Raw genomic sequence first — 18,038 nt, 5'->3', positions numbered from 1 at the left:
AAGGCTTGGCTAGAGCCAGGCATTGTGGCTCCTGTACTCTCAGCTCTTAGAAGTCAGGAGCAAGGAAACCACAGGTTCTAGGCCAACCTGGACTGCACACCAAGTCCAGGTCAATCAGGGCAAGAAAACAAGGCCTGGCTGGAATCCTTAGGTTCTGCCTCGCACCTCACGTATCCTTCCCCCACATACACACATGGGTAGGCGCTAACCTGTGCTGCACACTCCCAGGGATAGAGAATCCACTCTTCTGCGCCACATCTGCCTGTGTCTGCCTTGAAAAGTCTCACAGGAGAGGAGCCTCAGATCTGAAGCCAGCTCTGCCTAATGCCATTTTGAGTCCACGGATGCCCCCGTATCTGTTCTGGTTTGCTTAGTTCTGCTGCCACCGAGGACCTCTGGCTAGGTGGTTTATAATGGGCAGAGCTGTATATCAGTTCTAGAAGCTAGGATGTCAAAGTCAAGGGGCATCCTGCCATAGAAGGTGGGAGGGGAAAAGGGAAAGGTCAGGATGAGCCCTTGGAAGGACCCAGCCTCTAAACAACCTCCAAGGTCTGTCGGTTTTAAAGATCATACGTGTTAGTGTTGGTGCGTATGAATGTGTACATGGCACATGTGTAGGGGGTGGGCATCCGTGTGCTACCGCATGAATGAGGGTCAGATGACAACTTGGCGAGGTCAGTTCTCTCCTACTGTAAAGAGGATTCTGGGCATCAAACTCTGGTCACCACTGAGCCATCTCACCTGCCCTGTCCAGGTCTCATCCTCCTCATAGAGATCCACCTACCTCTGCCTCCCAGTGCTGGAATTGAAGGTGTGTGCCCCAGCATCTGGCCAGGTCTCACCTCTTAATACTGTTAAAATGGCTGTTGGGACTGAGTATGATGGCACAGGCCTATAATCCCAACATCCAGGAAGCTGAGGAGGAGCAATAGTTTGAGGCCAGCCTGGGCTATGCAGGACACTATCTCAGAAGAACAAGGAGGGGGCAATTAGGTGTCACTATGTGGCTCGGAGGTGATATTTCCATAAAGTGAGGATGTAGCAGCCATATCACTTGCTGTGGTGGTTCCTTGATTTAAATCTAGCACACAGCATAGGGCACCAAGAACAGAGTAAATGCTCAATAAACACAGTGACATTATTCTCCCACAAGGCAAGATGAAGCAAGCTCTCTTCTCTGCAGATGGGTCACGCTCCACCCACTCCTGTGGTTGCATGGTTGTCCTTGGTCTCTGGTTACCATTCTGGGGAGTCTAGCCGTGTTCCAGGCAGGTGCAGAGCATAGTTCTGCTTCCTGGCTCCATACCCCTTGGCTGAGACTAGCAGTAGCTGCTGTGACAAGCCGTGCTCGGGTTGGAGCACACTAGAAGCTCATAGAACAATACAGGGTGGGTAATCTTCACCCCCTTCCTTGGGGACTCGAGCTGCTGCACCTCCATTGTGCCTCCACCACGTTTGAGGGTTTGGGGGTCCTCTGTTCAAGCCAGCATCCAGGAGGCTTCTGCAACTGGAAAAAGTCCTGAGCTGGCAATAACACACGTCACTTGTGTTCCCATCCCAGTGGGGGAAGCCAGCCACATGGCCACATGAAGGAAGCTAACAAATGTGGTGTCTTTGTACTGTAGAAGAGGAGACTTTGCTAACAACTGGCTGACTGCCATAGCCACAGACGAGTCAAAAGACTCTTGAGCCGCTGTTATTATCTGTAGAGCAGAAAACATCACTCGATAGCTGCAGTGGCTGCTTGGGTCTGTACGTTTACCCAGGCAACTAAGGTGTTCATGGATATATAAGTCACACGGCAAGTAAGCTGCTTCTGTACCACACAGGCAGTTCCTTGCCTTCTCCTCAAGGTGTTGCAAGGACTCAGTGAGGAAAAATTTGCCAAGCTAGTTCCATTGCATGTGTGTGTGTACGTGTTTGTATGTCTCCATGTGTGTGTGTTTGTATGTCTCTATGTGTGCATACATTTATGTCTTGTGTGTGTTTGTCTCTGCTTATGGTAAGGAATGAGAGTTCCAAAGCACTGTGCTGGGTGTAGCATCACAGGGTGGCGCCCAACCCAGGCTGCCTGCCAACAGGAAGTGGTAGGCGGTTCAGTCTTGCTTCTCACTTGGGAAACCCTCCCCCATTATGGTGGCCTTCCAGCATGTGGCAGAGCCAAGACTGCCATCCCAGCACACTAGGTTGCCCATCTCCATCTCCTGGAGTATATACATATCAGATGGTCAGGACAACTGCCCACCTGGTGGCTGGGGAAAGCTCCAGATGAGTCTCAGGGCCAGTAGGGGACACACCCTGGAAGTGCACCACCCGAAGGGTCTCTTGGGGCAGCAGTCACCCAGAGTGTGGGTGGATGCCCTGCCAAGCAGGGAGGAAGCAGAGGTCAGCAGAAACCTGCTTCCTGGTACTGGTGGCTCAGAGGTATAGGGGCTATAACTAAGTGCATTCGAGAGGACGTTTGTCAGGACCTGAAGGACAGTGTTAGCCTGATGTTAGATGTGTCTTTATCTTTTTTTTTTTTTTTTTTTTTTCGAGACAGGGTTTTTCCGTAGCTTTTTTTTTTTTTTTTTTTTCTCCGTAGCTTTTTGGTTCCTGTCCTGGAACTAGCTCTTGTAGACCAAGCTGGCCTCGAACTCACAGAGATCCACCTGCCTCTGCCTCCCGAGTGCTGGGATTAAAGGCGTGCACCACCACTGCCAGCAGATGTGTCTTTATCTTTCCAAACACTCAGGAGCTAGGCACGTCGTGCTGCACTCGGTCTCAAGTTGTCAGTATACCAGGAGCCGCGTGACATCGCTCTGAGGAACCAACGGTGGCACCAGACAGAGACAGCCAACAGGAACTGTTGGGATTATATGGGTATGCTTGGCTGAGACTCCACCCCGCTACTGCAGGATCTGGGTGTATTGTTCCCAACACTTGTCTTGGGAGAGAACTGATTTAAAGGATGGAATTTGGATCCAGTTCCAATGCTAGCTGTGTGACTGTGGGCAAGCCAGTTTGTGGTTATGCATCCTTTGATCATACAATAGCAGCACTGCACTATGGAGTTAAGAAGATTAGCTGAGTCCTTACGACAGGTTTGCTGCAGTAGGTACAGACTGGTTAAGGTTTTTTGATTGTTTGTTAGGTTAGTTGGTTTTGTTTTGTTTTCTAAATTTTCAACAGAGTTTTTCTGTGTAGCCCTGGCTGTCCTGGAACTCGACTCTGTAGCCTGGGCTGGCCACAAACTCACAGAGATCCACCTGCCTCTGCCTCTTGAGTGCTAGGATTTAAGGCATTTTGTTTTCTTTAACATATGGATGTGTAAACTGAGGCCCAGGGCTGTCTATAGGTCACCCAACTGAAATGGCTCACAATAGGATCAAGGCCATGACTGTTCTAGGCTCATGCCATCTCTGTCGCTCTCTCCTGTGTGTCTGTCATGTTTGATAACTGGGTCAGAGGCAGTATGTACCTGAGGGATTGACACAGCAGCAGGAATAGATGTGGATTCATACACTGCCTCTTGCTAACACCTTGTGGAGAACATGACAGTGGGAAAAGGGTGGCTGGGTATCCCCAGAACTTACCCAGTAGATTTCGGGAGTGATACAGAGAGGATGGATTGGTCTGGCCTCTGGCTTGTTGACAGGTGGGCACAGTTGAGACATTTTCCCCAACATGCCCAGCAGGGGACACACAGATTTAAGCTCTTCCATACCAGTATGCCAGGGCAGCAGAGGTTCATAGAGGAAAGGGACCCAAGGACTGTAGCACTATGGAGGTCAGGCAGGGAGACAGGAAGTGGAAAGTAAAGGTTGCTTAGGAACACTGGCCTGACTAGCAGCCTCTAAATTTTGCAGAGGCAGTGTGGGGTGGTGGTCAGAACTGTCTTGAGTGTCCAGGGACAGTTGTGAGGCCCACAAGGAGGCACCCTCGGGTCTGGGTACGGAAGGAATAAAACCTCTTGTAGCTGCCAGCGTCCCAGAGAACACAGAAGCAGTGTGAGGGGACTGAACAGGGCTGATGTTCTAAGTGGGAGTTGCATCATGAAAGTACATAGGTCTACACATCAGGCTGTCTGTCTCCGTCTCCAGGAGTGTACACATGTCACATGGCCAGCCCAGCAGCCCAGCATCTCCCTGGGGAGTGGGGAAGGCTCCAGATTAAGGGGACTGTGTACTTACCAGAAACCCTTAGGAAAAACCACACACTGCCCTTGAATGGCTAGGGACAGTGGCCTGAGAATGCCCTGAAAACTGGTGGTCCTTCCCTTCTGAGAGGAAGCCGACCATGGGTACTAACTTGTCCTCCTCAGATAGTTGGTGGACATTTGACAGAGCTCATGGTCCCAGAAGCCCTGAAGCTGAGGAAAACGCCCCTCCCCCTTCCCAGCTCCCTAGTATAGTCCAGTCATGGCTGTGACAGAATCCTAGCCTGGGACTGGGACGTTGTGGACATTGGGGAAGCAGAACTGGTTCTTCCGCCATCGTCTGGCAGGTTTATGAAAACATCACCATGCCACAGACTAGACTCCCAGGGTGATGCTGTGGCATCTCAGCTAGAGTCAAAATAAACTCAGCAAAAGGCTTGAAGCTGGGGGCGGGAGAACGGGACGGGGTCTATGAACAGAGTGCGTTCATGAATGGAGAGAACAGGAGCCTGGGGAAGCAGAAGAAGTGGGAGCCAGCGCGGGGCGGGGGCTCTCTCATCCCAGCCATTGCTGAGGATGGCACAGATGGAGCTCCGCCTATGTCTGGTGGGAGGCCAGGAAGTTCCCTCCTGATGTTCCTCCTCTCTGTGTGAAGTGGGAGGCTGGGTTGTGCCAGGAAGGAAGGGAAGGCAGGGGAAAGGGTCTGACCTGGAAAGGAGTGGCTGGCCAGAGCTTATGGGGTGCTCACAGCACTCCCCAGCTTCCAGCTTGGAATTGTAGTCCTTGTCCAAAAAGAGTGAACACACAAATGAGCATGGGCTTATGGTCCTGACAGCCCTGAAGCCAAGGAGAAGCCGCACCATTCTTACCTATAGCCTCACAGAGCCTGTCTGGGGCTGTGACTGGAGACTTGGCATGGCACACACCTACAGAGTACTTGCTGTGCCCCAGGTGCTTCGTGCCTATTTAACCTCACAATGGCTCATGGGAAGTGGGTTCTGTTACTAAATCTCTCTATAGATGAGGAAAACAGCCACAGATATAACCTGTCCAACTAGTAAGTGACATTTGTTCTCCGAACCCAGCCTGAGTGGCTTGGATGTCGTGCCTCATCTTGGATGGAGCTCTTTGCTGTGTCCTTCAGGGAGCAGAGGACTCAGAATAGCTGTGATGTGAGTTGAGAGGCCCAAGGGGGGTGCATGAGAGGCAGCCTGAATGCTGACCTCCAGCCGATACACTCATGCGCATGCACACAGCCTGCCCAGCGCCCCTGGGAGAGGCTCTGCTCCTAGCACACATGCACCCCATAGCTAAGAAGGGAAGGTTCTGGACGGTTGCCTGGAAGATAAGGATTGAGATAGAGCAGGCTTAGAGGAACAAAAGGAAACTGTTGGAGTGACAGATATGCTCATTATGTTGATTGCAATGATGGCTTCATGAATATTCATTTGTTCAAACTCATCAAATCGTGTTTTAAATATGTAGTTTATCATATACCAAGCAAACCTCAGTAAAACTGCAGAAAAATGGAGCAAATCATAATAAAGTGGGAAACAGAAATGAGGGCCCCAAGTTGGGTATTGGTTTCACCATCACAGTCAGTCTCCAGCCTCTGATTCCACCCCACGTGGTGCTCAGTACCCCCAACAGCAGCCAGGCCGTTCAAGGATGATAGTCTGTGTGGAAAATTCCAGTAGCCACGAGGGGCACATCCATGAAGACCAGCCCAGCTGTGGGCATAATGGGGCGGAGGAAAGGCAGGACTGCTGTGGGATAGGCCCCAGGACCATAGGTATCGTATGCACCAGAGGGCAATGTGTTATGACCGTGTGGCCACACGAGCACTCTCCTGCCTGTGTGGGGCAAAATGGTGTGGCTGAGGTATTTGGTATGGCAGAGGCTGCCATTAACTGACCCCAGTTCATGCTACTGAGCCCACCCTGCATCTGACTGTAAAATGCCATTTGTGTGTTTGCTGTGTTTACCATCCGTGTTTCTGACACATAAACCCACGAGGGCAAAGGTTCTCATGCAGCTGCACAGGGCTGGGGTCCCCAAATGCTCTGATACACAGTGCTTCATCGTCACTGTGACTGAGGCTAGGACTGTACTCAGTGACAGGTCACATGCTTAGCATGTGCAAGATTCTAGATTTGACCCCCTCCAGCACCGCCCACAACAGAAACCCAAAACTTGTGAATGGGAGCATATGTGTGGCTGCTGCTGTGTGACAAACCTGTGCTTGCCGGGCACTGTGTGGGTGAGAGCACAAGACAGATGGGCCTGTGACCTAACGAGGGACAGTGGTCATCTCCAGAAACTCTGGGGATGCCGACAGGACTCACAATGCTTGCATTCCTGTGGCCCTGCTGGGAACTTCCTAGGTGCTGGGGAAGCAGGAGGTAGATGGAGCAGGGGGCTTGGTTGCTTGTCACTCACCAAGCCATACCTCACAACAGGGAGAAGATGAGCGTGGGCTGCCCAGAGCCTGAACCGCTCCACTCCCTGCCTTGCTGCGGGCCGGGGGCCGCCCCTGTACCAGGTGCAGGTGTGCCCCTCCTCACAGAAGACATGCAAGCACTGACACTACGCACACTGACTGCCAGCGACGTTACCAAGCACTACGAGCTTGTCCGGGAGCTGGGTAAAGGGACCTACGGGAAGGTTGACCTGGTGGCTTACAAGGGCACAGGTGAGTGTCGGTTGGTAATATGGCAGGGTATTAAGGTTGGGGTAGGGACATGCCTGGATAGAGGGCCAGCAAGGGTGCAGAGCAAATAGTCGTATGGAAAGAATACACTGCACAGTAAGTAGGAGTTAGCAAAGGGCCCACACTGACGGGTAGGCTATTTGGGGGCCATCTGGGTGCCTTTGAGACAGATGTGCCCAGGGACAGGACACTGCTAGAAATTGTGATTGGAGAGCATTGACAACACCTAGGGAACTGGACAGAGGTGAGGACAGGTCCTTGGGAACGGGACTCATTAGGTAGAAGCGTGGGAAAATGTTCCTAGGGGTTGGTCTGGACACGTTTCTCCCCTGATGTTCAGCCAGCCAACCAAGGCCATGGAGCTACAGTGTGTTTGAGCTGGGATGGCACTCTACTTTCCAGGGTAGGCGGAGCCTGTGGGACAGCTAAGGCAGCAGGAAGAACACTTGCATAGGGGCACTTTATTGCTTTCTGTGTGACCCTGGGCAATGTAACCCGGTTCCTCTATTTAGGAAAGAAGGGAACCAATGCTGACCTTATTGGGTCACTGGTGGTGTGGAAGGTGAACGTGAAGTGTTGAAGACAGGGCCTATGATGTGTAGCATTCTGCTGCTATTGCATATCTGTATGCCCAGCAGGCTACACGTGCATGCCCAGTTTGGGGAACCAGTGTCCTACAGGGGCTTCTCTTATGCACCCGTTGGCTAGTATTTGCTGAGTACCTGTTGTGTGGTGAATTCTGGAGACACCAACACAAGGCAGATTTCTGTGCCTCAGGGAGCTGTGGTTATTAGTTGGGGAGATAAATATGACAGATGAGTAGACAGTAGATCAGGAAAATGGCTTGGGGCAGGAGGCAATAAGTGTTCCTGGCTGCAGCGTATCTGCTGGGTGGACCTAGGTGTTTACTGTGCCGCGAGGACATCATGCTGACCAGGTCCACCAGCCATATTGCGGGGACAGATTGTACAGCTAGATGTGGGGGTTATCTGTGAAGGAGAGGGTCTCACTATTGTTGCTGTGGCCCTGCCAGGCACCAAAATGGCGCTGAAATTTGTGAATAAGAGCAAGACAAAGCTGAAGAATTTCCTGCGTGAAGTGAGCATCACCAACAGCCTGTCATCCAGCCCCTTCATCATCAAGGTCTTTGACGTGGTCTTCGAGACTGAGGAATGCTATGTCTTTGCCCAGGAGTACGCGCCTGCTGGAGACCTGTTTGACATCATCCCTCCCCAGGTAATTCAGTTAGTGTCAAAGAGAGGAGAGATGGCCTTTGGGGCTGCCAGAGTATGAAATCCTGGAAGAAGTTGGACTGGTTGATCAGCCAGAAAGCAGGGTGTGGTAGTGCATGCCTGTAATCCCAACAATTGGGAAGCGAGGCAGAGGCAGAAAGATCATGGGTTTTACACCAGCTTGAGCTGAATAGTGAGACCTATCTCAAAAAACTGGGAGTTTTCTAATGGCGTAGGCCTAGCATATATACAAGTCTGGGTTGACTCCTCCACACGGCAAGTAATAAGCAACTGAACAAGAACTGAGGCCCCAGAGCAGGTAACCCTGGAGCAAGTGGAGGGGGTTCTGGTACTTGGTTTGGAGCTTTCCACTTGTTAAGGGTTGGGGTCAAGACACCTAGCAAAGGAACAGGAAGGGTATCCTGCCAGGCTGGGAGGAGGACAAGCAGGTAGGTATCAGGATCAAGGCAGGGCCAGAGGACAGCAGAAGAGTTGTGGCCCCCACGGTGGCAGGGCCTAAAAGAAGGAACTGGGGTTGAGGGCAGGCGTACCTGGCTACCCCTGAGCAGCTCCTCCCGTCCCCGCAGGTGGGCCTCCCCGAGGACACGGTGAAGCGCTGTGTGCAGCAGCTGGGGCTGGCGCTGGACTTCATGCACAGCAGACAGCTAGTGCACCGCGACATCAAACCCGAGAACGTGCTGCTGTTTGACCGTGAGTGCCGCCGTGTGAAGCTGGCGGACTTCGGCATGACACGGCGCGTGGGCTGCCGTGTGAAGCGTGTGAGCGGCACTATACCCTACACAGCGCCCGAGGTGTGCCAGGCGGGCCGTGCCGATGGCTTCGCGGTGGACACAGGCGTGGATGTGTGGGCGTTCGGAGTGCTCATCTTCTGTGTGCTCACCGGCAACTTCCCGTGGGAGGCTGCGTCGGGCGCCGATGCCTTCTTCGAGGAGTTCGTGCGCTGGCAGCGGGGCCGCCTGCCGGGGCTGCCTTCGCAGTGGCGCCGCTTCACCGAGCCTGCACTGCGCATGTTCCAGCGGCTGCTGGCTCTCGAGCCCGAGCGTCGCGGGCCGGCCAAGGAGGTCTTCCGCTTCCTCAAACACGAGCTCACATCTGAGCTTAGGCGGCGGCCTTCGCACCGTGCACGCAAACCTCCTGGGGACCGCCTGCCCGGGCCCCTGCGCCTCGAGGCTCCTGCACCGCTCAAGCGTACCGTGCTCACCGAGAGTGGCAGCGGTTCACGGTCCTCGCCGCCCAGCGTGGTGGCCGTTCAGGTGCCTGTGCCCGTGCCTGAGGCTGGTCTGGCTCCCTCTGCTCCCTCGGGCAGGACCGATGGCCGTGCAGACAAGAGCAAAGGGCAGGTGGTGCTGGCCACGGCCATCGAGATCTGCGTCTGAGCTGCTAGGAGCAGCACAGTCGCTGCGGGGAAGCCGCGTATGCTCCAACCCGTACTGGGGACAGGGAGCAGCCACAGCGCGGTGGGAGGGAGTAGTGTAGACTAGGAGGCCCAGACACCCGGGTCGGTGGTGGGCTGGTGACATAGTTAGCGGATGACCATGTGTGTGGCCAGCCTCAGCCCAGAGGAGCCGAGGCCCCTGACAAAGGCTGGGAGCTTGTGGGCCAGACTGAGCTCTGGAACCTGGACACTTCTGGCGCTTCACACCCCTTGGCAGATCACCCTACAATCTTCCATCCAAACCTGGGCACATAAAGGGGCCTTTGGTGTTGGGCAGAGATGAGCACGAGACCCTTAGAAACTGGCTGGGAACAGGCACTGGGTTGACAACAGTGGTGCCCAGGAGGTCAGAGGGAGAGGCCAAGCCCCCTAAAGGTAGCAAAAGTTGTGTGCAGGAACAGACCCGAATATTAGAGATGCCCCCTCACCTCTTCCTGCTGATGGGTACTTAGATCCCAGAAGGGAGAGCCATTACCGCAGCCACGAGGCCATTGGGAACAGAGTTCCAGTAGGTACCCCTCCTGAGGGTATAGGGGAACAGATGGCAGGAGAACGGGAGGCTTGGCACTCCTGTGTCTCTAGGGTAAGGGGGTGCATTCACAGCCCAGCTGCTCCTTCCCTGGGCACTCAGCAAGCAGGGAAACAGTTGCTCTAGTTATTCCTGGGGTTTGTCAATCACATGTGTGAGCCTCACTGTTCTAGGGTAGTACCCTTGCAGGGGAGGAGCGCATCCGTGGATGGGACAGGAAGTCGTTGAAGTCAGAGTGAGTGTGATGTGTGTCTGGTGACTTTGAGGGTCCAGACACCTCACCAGGCAGCTGCCAAGAGCCAGGCCTGTGTTTTACCACACTCCTCAGGGAATCCCAGGAGACACCTGCTGTTGGCTCAGGTTCTTCGGCAGCAAAACAGGATTTCACCTTGCCCCTGCTCTCCTTTGGGACTCCTACTCAATGTGGAGGCTTAAGGAACCCCTGTAATAACCTCAGCACAGGGAGGCTGTGCCTTCCACCTGGCACCACCCAACTGGCCAGCCTGGGTTGCCTCTCTTAGGGTCCCTCCAAAAGTTCTGGGTCATTCTAGGAGGTTCCATAGTGGGGCTGGCTGGCTAGCTGCAAGGGGCACCAACCACTCCTCAGCCTGGAGCCCCCACCTCTCTACATAACCCCTTGCTCCCACCACAAAGGGCTATAGGTCTCCCTGCCCTGCCTGAGTCCAGTTTACAAACTGTGGTTGCTCCAGGGCCTGGTCCCACTTTCCTGGGGTGCCACCACTTCCCTAGTGGACACAGGGCCCACATGCCAGGTAAGTAGCAAACCCCTCCTCCTGCCGAGAGCCGAATCTCAGAAGGCCCCCATCACTGCCCTGGCCCACTTGGGGCCACCAGGCCCTCCTTCCCAGCCGCTACTTCTCCTCTTGCCTTAGGCCTCTCCACCCTGATCTGCAATAACAAGGAAGCGAGATTCCACAGTAGACATCCCGCGTCCCATGTGCACCCTCTCTCTGTTGAGATCCTGTGTGGGAGGCCTCTCCCTTGTAGTATCTGGTAGTCCTCAGAAGAGACTTTAGGTATGTAGCCCAGCCCTATCCTTCAGAGGCAGCAACCAGCCTGACCCTGAACCGGACTCAGGCTGGGTCAGGCTCCGCTCTTGCTGCCACCACTGGTACTGTCTCTGTCTATTGGGTTGGGACCCTTTGCCCCTTAGGAAAGGTGTTGGTTACAGATGTTTACCTCAGTTTGTCACTGTTGAAGAAACAAAATAATAATAATAATAGCAAAAAAATAACATCGTAGACATGGAGACTTAGAAGACAAAACCCACAGGAGAAACCTCCCCCTTTGCAGTTTTTCTGTGAAGGTATAGTTTGTTCATGTACGCACACGTATGTGTGTGTCTCTGTCTCACCCCAGGGCAGGCCAGACCATCCATTGACACCTGTCCCAGCCTGTGTGTCCCTCACACTGCCCCTGTCCTTTGGTGCTTCCCAGGGGCCCCTTGAACTGGCTTGTGGGGTGTAGGGGAGCTTCCTGGATAGGAAGTGGGGCCTTCAGTTAGCTAGAGGTCTCCCACCAGATCCTGTGAGTAAAGGGCCCCAGGCTGTGTGATGCTCCCTGAGCCCACAGCACAGTGCTGGTGGTTGGCAACTGTCCAAGTCTGGGGCAGGGCCTGGGTTGAACCCAAGCCCTTGAGCCTCACGCTCCTGTCTTGCCTCCCCTACCCCATGTCTTTGTAAATACTCTGGCATCCTTTGGCCCTGGGGAGGTTTTTAAATGTGTTATTTACATCTCTAACTATGACAATTGCTATAAAATAAAAATTTAGAAAGATGATTGTTTCAGCTGCAGGGTGGGAGGGGTATGCAGGTCTTCCTGCCGCGGCTTTCTGGCAGGCTCCGAGGTAGCGTCTGCAGTGGCCAGGCCATGAAGGGGGAGCATGCACATGGACTTTCTGGGGGAGGGGCAGAGAATGGTCCTGGCCTGGACTTCAACTTCAGCTTAGACTCCTTCACCCTGGGCCAAAATGAAAGTTCATGGCCACCACTCTTGACAGTATTTAGCGAGCACATTCGGTGTGCATGTCAGTGGTACAAAAGTGAGTTGTACAAACAGCACAACACTCAGCAGTGACTGTTTAATGATGGAAGCTTGTCACTTACAGAAGGCCAGGGCTTGGAGGTCACCAGGTTTGGAGATGGCAGGGAAAGCTCTGGAAAGACAAGCCAGAGAATTCTAAGTTAACTGGGTGAGGGCAGAGTGGGGCAATAGTGGTCTCAGAGCCAAGTAAACGTTGTGATGCTTCAGAGGGGGGCTGTAGGGAAGTATGCGGTGAATATTAATTACCTACTAAGTCAGCAGAGCATTGTGCCTGCCCCTCCACGCCCAATCCTATCAAGAATTGAGCACCTAACATACCCTCCACACCCACCTTCCATGCAGCACCCCTCCCTTTCAACAGCCCTGCTGGTCTCCAGCAACTCTGGAGTACCCTTGGGTTCTAGCACCTGGAAGCTTTCTTTCCTACTAAAAGATCCATTGCTTTGTTAAGTCCTAAGTAGCACCCCGGGTCAAAGCTGAGGTCCCTGGAGTGGGCTTCCAGCCTCCTCCCCCTAACTCTACTGGTACTACTTGCTGTCGGTGTCCTCTTCCATGGACACCCAGCATGCTCACACCCTAGGACTTTTAACTTCCCTCTGATCTCCCAGACCTTCCCAGGCCCTTCTTCAGACCCTTGCTGGGACGCGAAGAAAAGTCTCCATCAAGCAGAAGGACAGTGCTTCCTTGCAACCAGCACAGTGCTTATCATTCCTGTCTCTTGGCTAGACTGTAAATTCCATAGAGTGGAGACAGGAGAGAGCAAGCTGCTACTTCTGTCTCTTCCGTGTCCGACAGGGCACATTAAGAAAACCACGTCACAATTTGTCAAATTCATGAACAAACATCCAAGACTATTTTAGGGGCTGAGGGTCGCAAATAAGCAAGACAACAATACCTAGCTCATCCTTAGAAATTCAATTTCTAAAACAAAATATTTGACAGGTTACGTAATTGTTTATGAACTGGGAGAGGGGAGAGAAAAAAGAAAACCCCACTCTGAGCAGATCAGAAGTGAGAACTCTTACCCGTGATTAAATAAAACAGTTATTTCAGAGAGCCTGTCCCTTCTCTGAAATGATGGAGGGCGGAGGAAAGTCTGCAAATGCAAACAGCAGGCTGACACAGCTCGGTTTACCATCTCCCGGGTCGTCGGAGGAGAATGTCAATATTTACCACCAGGGGGCGTGAACCTCCTCCTGCTGTGAAATCTGACACTCTTGCAGCCTCTGTAGATAAAACCATTGTCTGCCATGGATGCCAATGTTTAGTCATAAAGAATCCAGCGTCACTACTGCTACCAGAGGATCCGGCTGTCCCCACACAGCCCCTGAGATGTTCACTTTGGGGTCTTAGTGTCCCTCCCTGTCCAGATTCTTCACTCTAACTCGGAATCCAAAGTTCTGATTGGGCCAATGAGATGACCCACATGGTGAGAGTACCTTACCACCATGAGTTGGGTCCCCAGGACACACATGGTAGAGGAGAAAACTGGGTTCTGTAAGCTCTCTTTTGTTTGTTTGGTTTGGTTTGGGTTTTTTGTTTAGATTTTGGTTTGGTTTTTGGTTTTTCAAGCAGGGTTTCTCTGTGTGTCCTCAGCTGTCCTGGAAGTGACTCTGTAAATCAGGCTGGCCTTGAACTCACAGAGATCCACCTGCCTCTGCCTCCCGAGTGCTGGTCTTAAAGGTGTGCGCCATACCACATGTGAGTTGTCTTTTGATCTCCATATTACCCTGTAGTCTACGTGTGTCCCCACTCCGATAAATAAATATAGTTTAGTTTTTTTTTTTAAGTTCCAGTTGACATTGAACTTCAGAAGTAAGTTCCTTTTCTGCACAAAATTCTTCCTGAGTCCTTTGTAAAGTTTCCCAACTCCTTGCCTGTCCCTGATAGCAACACAAAGGATTCAGAGGGAGCACTTTCAGAAGCAAGCTTGAAGGTCCTGTATGCCATCTAGTGGTGGTTCCTGGCATTCTGACACAGGAAGAAGCCAAACAGGCCGACAAGCAACAAACACCCTACCCCAGTGGTCCTCAACTTTCCTAATGCTGCGACCCTTTAATACGCTTCCTCGTGTGGTGGTGACCCCCAACCATGAAATTATTTTTGCTGCTACTTCATAAATGCAATTTTTCTACTGTTATTAATCATAATTTACATATCAGTGTTTTCCAATGGCTGTAGGTGACCTTGTGAAAAGGTCATTCAACCCCCAAAGGGGTGGAGACCAACAGGTTGAGAGACACTGTCCTGTCCTAAAGCCAAGAAGAGTGAAATAACATCAGAAATCACACAGGCCTAGAGAGATGGCAGCGGGCAAGAGAGCATCCTGCTCTTCCAGAGCGTGCGTGCGTGTGTGTCTGTGTGTCTGCGCACGCACGTGCATGCACACACACATGAAAACAGGTCTCTTTTAAAAAGTGTGGAGAAGCAGAAGGGTAACCAAGTGGAAGGAAGCAGGCACACACTAGCAAGCTGTGTGGACAGCCTTGCAGGGAAGGAAAAGAGAAATCTCACCAGGAAGGTAAAGCAGGCCCATAGTAGGAGCAGGGCAGTGGAGTCCAGCAGTCCCACTCCACTCCGGCCTATAGGACAGAGAAGAATTTCAGGAGAGTCAGAGTGACGTGAGGTTAGCACGTAAGGAGAGATGAGGGATAGTACACACTTCAGGTGGGAACCAGAGAGAGAGAGAGAGCTGCCGTTAGGCATACGATTCTTATTTACTTACTTATTTACTTATGTACTCCTCCTCTTTCTCCAAGATAAAATTTTTACTGGCTATCCTTAGCTGGTCAGGGACTCACTGTGAGGAAGATGGCTCAGCAAATCAAGGCACTTGTCCCCAATCACGATGAGCTGAGTCCAATCCCCAGAACCCATAGAGTGGAAGGGAGAACCAACTTCTACAAGCTGTGTTCTGACTTCTATGCACATGCCCGGTATATAGGTAAATGTAGCTTTTAAAAAAGGTATTTCCTGCCGGGCGGTGGTGGCACAGGCCTTTAATCCCAGCACTTGGGAGGCAGAGGCAGGCGGATCTCTGTGAGTTCGAGACCAGCCTGGTCTACAAGAGCTAGTTCCAGGACAGGCTCCAAAACCACAGAGAAACCCTGTCTTGAAAAAACCAAAAAAAAAAAAAAAAAAAAAAAAGGTATTTCCTAATTCAAGCAGTTCTGGTGCTGAGTATTCCCCCATTGAGTTTGTAAGCCAGTTTCCAAAACCCACGAGGAAGAATGAGTATGTAGCGACGTTCATACAGCATGAACAGACGCTATTTCATAAGCACGTACTGCCCACGAGTTCATGTAGTATATACGAACTGATGGACGAGACGTTTGTCAGATCAGATACAGGTGATTGAGAGCGTGGCATCGCTTCCCGTTCCATTAGGGAAGTTTATGGCTAATACATCTTTCATCTAGGATGAACATAAGCTGTATTTATTTATTTATTTGTTTGTTTGTTTGTTTTGAGGCAGAGTTTCTCTATGTAACAGTCCTGGTTGTCCTGGAACTTGTTCTGTAGACCAGACTGGCCTCGAACTCACAGAGCTCCACCTGCCTCTGCCTCCTGAGAGCTGGGATTAAAGGTGCATGCCATACTCCTGTCATAAACAGTTTTGTAAGCACATGTTCGCTGTTGCTCAGGGTAGTCACATGCACTTGGGGCAAGTCTGAGAGAGCACTTCCAACATGCCTGTGGGAACAGTCGTGAGACTGGCACTTTCTCCAGCCCCGTTAAAGAAGTTGGCATATGTCCTGGCTAGTTTTATGCCAACTTGACACAAGCTAGAGTCATCTTAAGGAGGAAACCTCAATTCAGAAAATGCCATCATAAGATCCAGATGTAAAGCATTTTCTTTTTTTTTTAATATTTATTTATTTATTTATTTATTTATTTATTTATTTATTTATTATGTATACAACATTCCTTCCATGTATGCTTGCAGGCCAGAAGAGGGCACCAGATCTCATTACAGATGGCTGTGAGCCACCATGTGGTTGCTGGGAATTGAACTCAGGACCTCTGGAAGAGCAGTCAGTGCTCTTAACCTCTGAGCCATCTTTCCAACCCCATAAAGCATTTTCTTAATTAGTGGTTGGGATGAGGGAGGGCCTAGCCCATGGTTGGTGGTGCTATCCCTGGACTGTTGATTCTGGGTTCTATAAGAAAGCAGGCTGAGCTGGGTGGTGGTGGTGCATGCCTTTAATCCCAGCACTTGGGAGGCAGAGGCAGGTGGATCTCTGAATTCAAGGTCAGCCTAGTCTACAGTGCAAATACCAGGACAGCCAGGGATATGCAGAGAAATGGTCTCTCAAAAAATAAACAAGAAAGGAAGGAAAGAAGGAAGGAAGGGAGGGAGGGAGGGAGGGAGGGAGGGAGGGAGGGAGGGAGGAAGGAAGGAAGGAAGGAAGGAAGGAAGGAAGGAAGGAAGGAAGGAAGGAAGGAAGGAAGGAAGGCAAAGAGAAAGCAAGCAGGCTGAGCAAAACCATGAGAGCAAGTCAGCAGTCAGCACCCTCCATGGCTTCTGCATCAGCTCCTGCCTCCTGGTCTTGCCCTGCTTGAGCTCCTGTCCTGGCTTCCTCTGATGATGAACTGCAATGTGGAAGTGTAAGGCAAATAAACCTTTTCTCCCTAAGTTGCTCTAGATCACAGAGTTTTATCACAGCAATAGGAACCCCAACTAAGACAACAGCACATAGTAGATCTTTCATTTGTCATTTGCTTTAAAAGTATATTGCTCCCCTCTCAGGATGGACTGATCTACTTTATTGAGCAACCTGCTTCTTAGCTCAAAGATCATAGAGAATGGCATAAATTCGATGGATTCTAACATTCCACAAAAGAGGCTGTATTTAATACATTTTTTTTAAATATTTATTTATTTTATTATGTATACAATATTCTGTGTGTCTGCAGCCAGAAGAGGGCATCAGATCTCATTTCAGATGGTTGTGAGCCACCATGTGGTTGCTGGGAATTGAACTCAGGACCCTTGGAAGAGCAGGCAGTGCTCTTAACCTCTGAGCCATCTCTCCAGCCCCCTTTAATACATTTTTTAAAAGATGTATTGATTTTTATTTTATGCATGTGAGTGTTCTACCTGCATATACTTACATGTATCACACGTGTGTCTAGTGCCCACAGAGGCCAGAAGAAGGCATCAGATTCCCTGAAACTTGAATTATGGATGGTTGTGAGCCAGCATGTGGGTGTTGAGAACTAACCCCGGGTCTTCTCTAAGAGCAATAAGTATTCTTAACCATGGAACCATCAATCCAGCTGTTTGATCCATTGTAAGCAGCTCACGCAGACTGTTCTGTAAGTACATATTCGCAGTTACTCAGTGGAGGTCTCTGCACATGGGAGAAGTTGCTTCTAGACTGTTTCTAAAAGCATAAGTGATGGACAAGAACGAAGCACATTCTGCCACTCTGATAGAGTGTGTCTTTGAGGCATGGAAGTGTCTGTGCTTACTTACCAGGCCAAGGTTACCTGATACGGCCAGTCAAGGAATTAAACCAGGCCCAGGGCGGAGGGCCACAGCAAGACCAAGACTGTGAGAGTTTTATTGAGAACAATCAGACTTTTTTTTTTTTTAATCAGAAAAGGAGGATAGTGGCAATTGTCAGGATCAATACAGTTGTTGTTGCCAGGATACAATGAAATTTGTGAGCTATATAGGATCCATAGGATTAACGTCTATTACCAACTGTCCTGTTGAGCGTTCATGCTTCCTTGACTTCTAAGGGAACATACAGAGAAACAAAAAGCAGCCTGAATGTTTCACTGCCTGAGGGAGTGTATTGATCTGCCAGGAACTGGAAGGCACACAATGTACCAGGAGCCACAGACTGTAACCTGCAAAACCTATGTCACATGCCTCTCAAGGCAGCGAGGCCAGGCCGAGG

The 18,038-nt window shown here is 51.1% G+C and overlaps 1 protein-coding gene across 2 annotated transcripts in view; it reads left to right on the top strand.

The window, feature by feature from the left end:
* The window catches only part of Sbk1 (SH3 domain binding kinase 1), a 52,974-nt gene extending 37,894 nt beyond the window's left edge, over positions 1 to 15,080 (top strand). For both annotated transcript variants that reach the window (XM_057779276.1, XM_057779274.1), the window contains exons 2-4: positions 6,598 to 6,830; positions 7,882 to 8,084; positions 8,668 to 15,080. In XM_057779276.1, coding sequence (XP_057635259.1) covers positions 6,605 to 6,830; positions 7,882 to 8,084; positions 8,668 to 9,477 — 1,239 coding nt within the window. In that variant the 5' untranslated portion in view covers positions 6,598 to 6,604 and the 3' untranslated portion in view covers positions 9,478 to 15,080. The remainder of the gene's footprint in view (positions 1 to 6,597; positions 6,831 to 7,881; positions 8,085 to 8,667) is intronic.
* The last annotated feature ends 2,958 nt before the right edge of the window (positions 15,081 to 18,038 follow it).

This window comes from Chionomys nivalis, chromosome 8, assembly GCF_950005125.1.
Source record: "Chionomys nivalis chromosome 8, mChiNiv1.1, whole genome shotgun sequence".
NCBI lineage: Eukaryota > Metazoa > Chordata > Mammalia > Rodentia > Cricetidae > Chionomys > Chionomys nivalis.
Note: the sequence above shows the minus strand (reverse complement) of the source record. Positions and strands in the feature narration are given on the sequence as shown.